The sequence below is a fragment of the Lynx rufus genome, unplaced genomic scaffold, assembly GCF_022079265.1.
Source record: "Lynx rufus isolate CCGP_SWC_20201006 ecotype Redwood Valley unplaced genomic scaffold, mLynRuf1.p SCAF_16, whole genome shotgun sequence".
Lineage (NCBI taxonomy): Eukaryota > Metazoa > Chordata > Mammalia > Carnivora > Felidae > Lynx > Lynx rufus.
Genome location: NW_025814830.1, coordinates 44,813,842 through 44,822,116, shown reverse-complemented (window position 1 = coordinate 44,822,116; position 8,275 = coordinate 44,813,842). Strand labels below are relative to the sequence as shown.

Below are 8,275 nucleotides of genomic sequence, written 5' to 3'. Positions count from 1 at the left end.
GAGCTAATGGCGGAGCCTGGCGGGTTGAAGTTGGCGGTGGCCTAGGCCTTGAAGGAATTCAGCATCTGTCGGATATCCACGCCATCCTTCCTGAGGCAGGGTAAAGAAGCAGCCTTCCGACTTCCCCGGGCTTGGGGAGGCAGAGAATGGCTATGTAGGAGGGTTAGCTGAACGTTTGGCAGAGGTTTTAAAGCAGCCTAGGCCCGTAAGGTCCCGGCAAAGGACGAGGAGGAGGTGGAGGGGAACGCTTGCGTACGAAAATGGCTTTCAGGAGTCGTTTCCCACTTCCTTCTACAAGGGGGGAACGAAGCCTGGGTCAAAATAAGATTTCTAGAATTCGCCCAGCTTTTTGCCCCTGGAGGAGGTGTGAGCTGGGGCAAGACGGACGTAAAGGACACACTAACTGTAAGGTGGGACGACCCAGCGTGTTAAAAGCGTAAATAACGGAAACAGTTTTTGGAGCCAAGACCCTATTTTGAATTGTGTTTTGGTAATGGGGTAACTGTTTTCTCCACATGATTTTCAGTTTTATCATGTATAAAGTGGGGGACAATAATATTTATTTTGAAGACATTGCGAGTTTTAATGCGGTGATGTACCTTTGGCGCAAGAAGAAATGGGGGCAGCAATCACAGGCTCAGCTTTTAGTAGTCACAGACAGGAGATAGAAGTGGGGAAAATCACAAAATTTACCACATTTTGGCTGTTAGTGGTTCCTGGTGTATAGTTCTTGTAGTTTTAGAATGAACTTCCTTCAAAATGCAACTTCTGCTACTGATGAAAGAATAATTGGGGAACCTGAATCCAACCAGGTTTGGGGGAAATGAACTTCACAGACTGTAACGGATGTCATCAGTTATAAAGGAACTGGAAACTAAATTGAGTTCTTAAGGAGTTAGAATGTAGAGTTGGCTGGGGAACTTTTCAGGGCTTTTGGAAGGGGCCTGTACTCCCCCCACCCCCTTTTTTTAATAGCATTTCTTTACATTTAGTGTAGTCAATCCTGCAACATGGATCTTGTTGACAACATGATAGGGTTTCCTTATAAATTTTGTTGATAACTGCAGTTTATGCAGAAATGATGTTTGAAATTTTATAACCACAGAGGATGCAAGAGAATAAATTTACTTTTGTTTGAGAATCACATTCACTTTTTTTTCTTTTTTTTAAATATGAAATTGACCACATTACTACTTTTCGATTGAGAACAATTATAATCTATTCTTTGCTTCTTTTCCCTCAGACTTTAAGCTGAGAACAACTTTGCCTGGAACTTTTACAGTGTATACGCCCTTCTGGGGATGTGGGTGTATGTCTGTGTCTGTTCGTTTTCGCTATTTTGCTTCTTGTAGGTCATTTCCCCACTCTCTTATTCCACTTTCCTTCTTCACTACCATCCTAGAAGAACATTAAAAATGTTCCTTAGTTTCAAGAAGGAAAATTTACATCTCTCAGGACCCATATCCAGAGTGGAGGATTTGATCCTTTCCTCTCAACCATTTCTGGGTTGGGCAAAAACCGTTTCTGTGACTATTATTTATGAGGACGCTTACTCATAATTTTCTTTTCTCATTTAACAAAATCAAATTTTTATGTTAATTACATAGTGATTACATTGGATTTTTCAAGATCTCTTGCTTTTTGTCTGTAAATAATCGAAAAACTTTTCTAGCAATAACTGCATAGCTGTAGTTTTAGGTAATTTTATGGTAAAGAAAGGTACATCAGTTTGCTTTTGCACTCTTTAGTCCTGTTGAATGAAAAGAATCCTTTTTTGTGACTGTACACTCTTTTAGAGAGGTCTGAAGTAACAGGAATTGAGTGTTGTTTTAGTTTTTGATGGTGAATAGATTTAAATTTTAAATTCTAATCATCAAATATTGAGCTAGATAACAGATGCAAATGGAGACTACACTTAAGTTACCATTTTTATCTAGCCAAGGTCTGGTTGTGGGGAAATAGGGACTCAGATTTCTGGGGCTGTAGATCGGTAGAGTTTCTTTGAAAGGTAATTTGGCAATATCTATCCACATTTCAAATGTATGAATCTCTCAGTACTGCAGTTTTACTTACAGGGATTAATCTTAATTAAAAATTAAGATAGATTAAAGATTAAACATACATGTATACACGTATAAATGACCTATAGAGGAGGGATTTTCTTGGCAGCAACGTTCATAATAGCAAGAGATTGGGAACCTGAATGTTTATCAGTAGGGTATTGTCTAAATGATCCTTATATACCCATTCAGTGGAATACTCCACAGCTGGAAAATAAAAATGAGAAAGCCTTTTGTTTATTGCTATCTCCAAGGTAAAGTAATAAAAAGTAAGTTGCAGGATAATGTGAGTGTACAATGTATAGTGCCCAACCATTAGTTAGAAAGAAGAGAAAATAATAGTATTATATTCTCACTTACAAATGCAGAAAATGTCTGGAAGGACATGATAACATAAGTTAGTAAAACTGATTTTCCCAGGGAGGAGTACCAAACGGAGCTTTTTGCTGTGCTTTTTAAGAATTTTGAACCAAGTGCTTGTATAGCCTATGCAAAATAAATAAATGTAGAGGTGCTTAGTTTCTGTGACTGTAAAGGCAAATAGTGTTGTATTAATGGTACCGATTCCAGCGTTTTGTTAGTGGCTTATTAGTCCCACTTGTTAGTGACCTCAGGCAGGTGATTTAATTTCTTAACCTCAATTTCCTCAGCTATATAATTAGTGTAACAATGAGTTATTTATAGATTTCTTGTGAGATTAGAGACAAAAGTTTATAGCATAGTGCCTGGAATGTAGAATGCACTCCAGTTATAAATATGTTTGTCACTAGGCCTTACTCTTTGGGTTCTACCTTCATCCATAAATTCTTATATAGAAATTTTTTTTTTTATTTAGCGTTTTATTATTACTATTTTTTTATTTTTTTAATTAAAAAAATTTTTTTAACATTTATTTTTGAGAGAGAGACACAGAGTGTGAACGGGAGAGGGTCAGAGAGAGGAGGAGACACAGAATCCAAAGCAAGCTCCAGGCTCTGAGCTATCAGCACAGTGCCCAGTGTGGGGCTCGTACTCATGAACTGTGAGATCAGACCTGAGCTGGTCGGACGCTTAACCGACTGAGTCACCCAGGCTCCCCTATCATTTTTATTTTTGTTTTTATTTTATTTTTTAAATTTACATCCAAGTTACTTAGCATATAGCGCAACAATGATTTCAGGAGAAGATTCCTTAATGTCCCTTACCATTTAGCCCATCTCACCTCCCACAACCCCTCCAGCAACCCTCAGTTTGTTCTCCATATTTAAGTGTCTCTTAGGTTTTGTCCCCCTCCTTGTTTTTATATTATTTTTGTTGCCCTTCCCTTATGTTCATCTGTTTTGTCTCTTAAAGTCCTCATATGAGTGAAGTCATGGGATATTTGACTTCTCTGAGTGACTAATTTCACTTAGCATAGTACCCTCCAGTTCCACCCATGTAGTTGCAAATGGCAAGATCTCATTCTTTTTGATTGCCGAGTAATACTCCATTGTATGTATGTATGTATATATATATATATATGCCAGATCTTTATCCATTCATCGATCGGTGGACATTTGGGCTCTTTCCATACTTTGGCTATTGTTGATAGTGCGGCTATAAACATTGGGGTGCGTGTGCCCCTTAGAAACAGCTTACCTGTATCCCTTGGGTAAATGCCTAGTAGTGCAATTGCTGGGTCGTAGGGTAGTTCTATTTTTAGTTTTTTGAGGAACCTCCATACTGTTTGCCAGAGTGGCTGCACCAGTTTGCATTCTGCAGAAATGTTTGTTAAAACAAGTTTTCAAGCTGATATTTTTCTACTTTTATGTTCTCTTAGCTTGTTTTACTTGGTATAACAGGCCTGATTGTGGAGTTGTGACTGTCTCAGTGTTGCTGCCACCATGTTTCTATACAACTTGACCTTGCAGCGAGCCACTGGCATCAGCTTTGCCATTCATGGCAACTTCTCCGGTAAGATTTCCAGTTATTATCTTTATGAATTTAACATTTTCAATATTAACTGGTTTCATGTTTTAAATTCCTTATTTATTTATTTTTCAAATGTTTATTTTTGATGGGGGGGGGGAGTTTTGGGGGAGGGGCAGAGAGAGTGGGAGACAGAGGATCCAAAGTAGGCTCTGCACTGAGAGTGGAGAGCCTGACACGGGGCTTGAACTCAGAAAACATGAGCTCATGACCTGAGCCGAAGTTGGACGCTTAACTGACTGAGCCATCCAGGTACCCCTCAAATTCCTTTTTTAAATTCAAAATTTTTTCCTGAAATATATTATAGAAAAAAATTTTCTTAAATCCTTAGACAACATCATTTATATAATGTTGATAGTCTCTAAAACAGTTTGAAGTACTTGATCTTATCCTATCCCCAAGGGACCTTTTGAAAGTAAGGTGGCCTGATAAGTGGTGTCCTTGAGCAAATGAGAAGGGAGCAAACGGGATGGAAAGGAAGGCATTTAGGCATTAGATAGTGAAGACCTGTACGAGGGCAGCAGGGACAGATATAAAGAGAAGGATATGAGTTTCTAGCCTGGGTGGCAGAGAAAATTACAGTAATGTTGATAACAGGTTAGTTGGGACCAGAGAGGAGGTTTGGGAAGAAGGAATTTATTTACTTTATATTTTGTTTATTTATTTATTTTGAGAGAGTGTGCTTGAGTTGCAGGGTGAGGACGGGCAGAGAGAGGGAGAGAGAAAATCCCAAGCAGCCTCTGTGCTATCAGAACCTGACACAAGGACACAAGGACAGTGAGAGAACGACCTGAGCTGAAATCAAGAGTCGGATGCTTAACCCGCTAAGCTATCCAGACGCCTCAGGAATTTAGTTATTTTAAACGTTCAGTTAAAAGTTGATGACAGTATATCCCAATAGAATTATGTAGTAGGCAGGGAGAAATGGGTGCAAATTGGTGTTTGGAGATGTTGATTATGGTTATGAAAGCAAGGGAGCTTTCTAGGGGTGAGTTTAGAAATAAATGGTATATATTAGATAGCAGTTTTAAAAGTTCTTTGAGGTCTGGATGGACCAGTTGGTTGAGTGTCTGACTCTTGATTTTGGCTTGGGTCATGACCCCAGGGTCGTGTGATTGAGGTCCGCATTGGGCTATGTGACAAGCATGGAGCCTGCTCAGGATTCTCCCTCTGCCCCTGTCCTCAACTTGTATGAGCTCTCTTTGGAAAAAAAAAATTTTTTTTCTTTGAAACTGCTTTTGTTAAATCATACCAATTCTAGAAATGAAATTGAATAAGAAAACTTAAAATACCAAGCCCCCAACTTACTCAATTTTTTATTTGTCTTGAGTGGCATTTTGATCCATCCAGGTACTTTTTGGACTAGTTCTGATTGTGATCTTTATTGTTTTGGTGATCTAGGAACCAAACAACAGGAAATTGTTGTTTCCCGTGGGAAGATATTGGAGCTGCTTCGTCCCGACCCCAACACTGGCAAAGTACACACTCTACTAACTGTGGAAGTATTTGGTGTTATCCGGTCACTCATGGCCTTTAGGCTGACGGGTGGCACCAAGGACTACATTGTGGTTGGCAGTGACTCAGGTCGGATTGTTATCCTGGAATACCAGCCATCTAAGAATATGTTTGAGAAAATTCACCAAGAAACCTTTGGCAAGAGTGGATGCCGCCGCATTGTTCCTGGCCAGTTCTTAGCTGTGGATCCCAAGGGGCGAGCTGTTATGATTAGTGAGTGACTTGCTCTTTGAGTGCATCTCTGATTCTTACAGATGCTCAGTTTAGGATAACAATGCTGTGCTCTTGGCAGTATGCCAATAAATTCCTTACCTGGGTAAAGTTTGGATCGTATTTCAGTTAATACCATGGTTTAAAGTTGCTTTTCCTTTTAAAAGAATGGGAAAAGTCTTAACATACCTTTTCTATTTCCTGTCTGGCTCGATTAGGTGTTTTTTCCATTTCTTTGTGTGTAGCCAAAAACCTATGATGAAACTAAATGATTTTATATTATTAGGCAGTGAATATGGTTGCTTTCATCAGCCTGAAGTGATGATTCACATTCATGTCTCTTCTCTGATAAATATCTTGAAGAAAATTATGTGTATCTGATCAGGCCTCCAGAGGGCAACCCCCCCGACAAGTTACAGTACTTTAGATCTAACTCAGAGAATAAAGCCAGCAATTTTTATGAACTTTTAGTTTCCCAGTATCATTAAATCTCGGGCATGCTAAAAAGTTTTGAAGAGTTAGTGGATATTAAGGTCTGTATTAGTAAGGAGGGGGTATAAAATGCTGTTATTTATTTTACTGTGGTAGCAAAATCTTATGCTAAATATACTTATGTTAGAGTTATGTTATATAACTTATATAGTTATGTTAGAGTTAGTGCTGGCTACTAATGATTTTAAAGGAATAATTGTGATGTGAGTCTGGCTGTTGTGTAAGCCCCTCTTCATTTTCTGGAAATTTTATTTGTTTTGTCTTCTTTATCTACAGGTGCCATTGAAAAACAGAAATTGGTATATATCTTGAACAGAGATGCTGCAGCCCGGCTTACCATTTCATCTCCCTTGGAAGCCCACAAAGCGAACACTTTAGTGTATCATGTGGTTGGAGTAGATGTAGGATTTGAAAATCCAATGTTTGCTTGTCTGGAAATGGATTATGAGGTAATGGGGACTTTGAATCCTTCCTCTCCTTCTCTCCCTCCTTTCCTCCCTCCTACCACCCTGCTTTGGGTTTCTTCACTCACCTCAGTGCTTTCCTGATTGGTTTCTTCATTGTGCATGTTTTATAATTCTGCTAACAGATATTTTCTGTTTTCCAAATGTCTTACTAAGATTCTTTGATGGGGCGCCTGGGTGGCGCAGTCGGTTAAGCGTCCGACTTCAGCCAGGTCACGATCTCGCGGTCTGTGAGTTCGAGCCCCGCGTCGGGCTCTGGGCTGATGGCTCAGAGCCTGGAGCCTGTTTCCGATTCTGTGTCTCCCTCTCTCTCTGCCCCTCCCCCGTTCATGCTCTGTCTCTCTCTGTCCCAAAAATAAAAAAAATAAAAAATAAAAAAAATAAAAAAAATTATTAAAAAAAAAAAAAAGATTCTTTGAAATGTTTCATAGCTCACCTAACTATATAATAATACCTTACTCTGATTTGAACAGTATCCCTATAAAAATGGTATTTATTGGAAAGAGTTGTCTAAAAAAGGAAGTGAAACTGTATGTGGGATATTTTTTGCAGGGAGGTAGTGAAAGGTGGGGCGTACCATTCTTTGCCTTGAATGGAAGGCAGTAGGGAGATCCCTTACACAGGAGACCCAGGTTCCTGTGTAACCTCTGCCATTAACCTAGTAGTGTGAACGTTGGTAAACTGTTGTGGACCTCTGCTTCCCCATTTGTAGATGGAGGAATCCTGATGCCATGTTTGTGCTCATGTACTTCTCTATAGGAAGCAGACAATGATCCCACAGGGGAAGCAGCAGCTAATACCCAGCAGACGCTTACTTTCTATGAGTTAGACCTTGGTTTAAATCATGTGGTCCGAAAATACAGTGAACCTTTGGAGGAACATGGCAACTTTCTTATTACAGGTATTTTTGTCTCCGAGCTTCTCTGTGCCTTTTTGCTTAGCACATTTTATGTACAAACTTAGGGGAATTTACTTAATGTAAGGGTTTGGAAACTGTAATTCATTTGTAGTAAGTCTAAGTGCCTTGTCTCTGTTTTGGCGAGGTTAAAAGTTCAGAGTGGTTGACTCTTCTAATGGGGGTAAGGAAGAAAGGATGAGACAGCCCTCAGCCTGGAATATCGACTACTGTTAGGTGTGCTGATATTTTTGCTGTAGGTAGTCTTTCGCTCATTAAGAAAATTAAAACCTAATTCTTTGAAAAGACAAATGGACGAATCCAACAAGTTAAAATTGTATGTATGTCCATGAATTTGAAAACTTAGGTGAAACAGGAATATTTTTGAAAACAGTTACCAAATTGACCCAAGAAGAAATTAAGACACTTGAATAATAGACCATCCATTAAAGAAATTGGAGCAGTTGTCAGAGATCTTCCCCAAAAGATTTAAGGTCCAGAATTTTCAGGGACCTTAAATTTCTCCAGAGATTAGGAAAAAAAGAAACATTTGTATCACTCTATGAGCCTAAATATAACAAATACCAAAACTTGGGAAGGACAATAACAAAAAAAACTATATGCTAGTTATAAATGCCAAAACCAAAGATTGTAGTAAATTGAAGTATGTGTTTTAAATGCATCATAGCTAA

The 8,275-nt window shown here is 38.9% G+C and overlaps 1 protein-coding gene and 1 non-coding gene across 3 annotated transcripts in view; both read left to right on the top strand.

Annotated features, from left to right (window-relative positions):
- Nucleotides 1–6: 6 nt before the first annotated feature.
- The window catches only part of SF3B3 (splicing factor 3b subunit 3), a 47,766-nt gene continuing 39,497 nt past the window's right edge, over nucleotides 7–8,275 (top strand). The window contains exons 1-5 of one of the 2 annotated variants that reach the window (XM_047078737.1): nucleotides 7–100; nucleotides 3,881–3,992; nucleotides 5,409–5,735; nucleotides 6,501–6,673; nucleotides 7,448–7,589. In XM_047078737.1, coding sequence (XP_046934693.1) covers nucleotides 3,923–3,992; nucleotides 5,409–5,735; nucleotides 6,501–6,673; nucleotides 7,448–7,589 — 712 coding nt within the window. In that variant the 5' untranslated portion in view covers nucleotides 7–100; nucleotides 3,881–3,922. Of the gene's footprint in view, nucleotides 101–3,858; nucleotides 3,993–5,408; nucleotides 5,736–6,500; nucleotides 6,674–7,447; nucleotides 7,590–8,275 lie in introns of both variants that reach the window. The other variant, XM_047078736.1, reaches the window with a different exon arrangement.
- On the top strand, nucleotides 6,042–6,121 carry LOC124511961 (small nucleolar RNA SNORD111). The gene has a single exon (XR_006962001.1). It is a non-coding gene; the product is annotated as a small nucleolar RNA SNORD111 (small nucleolar RNA).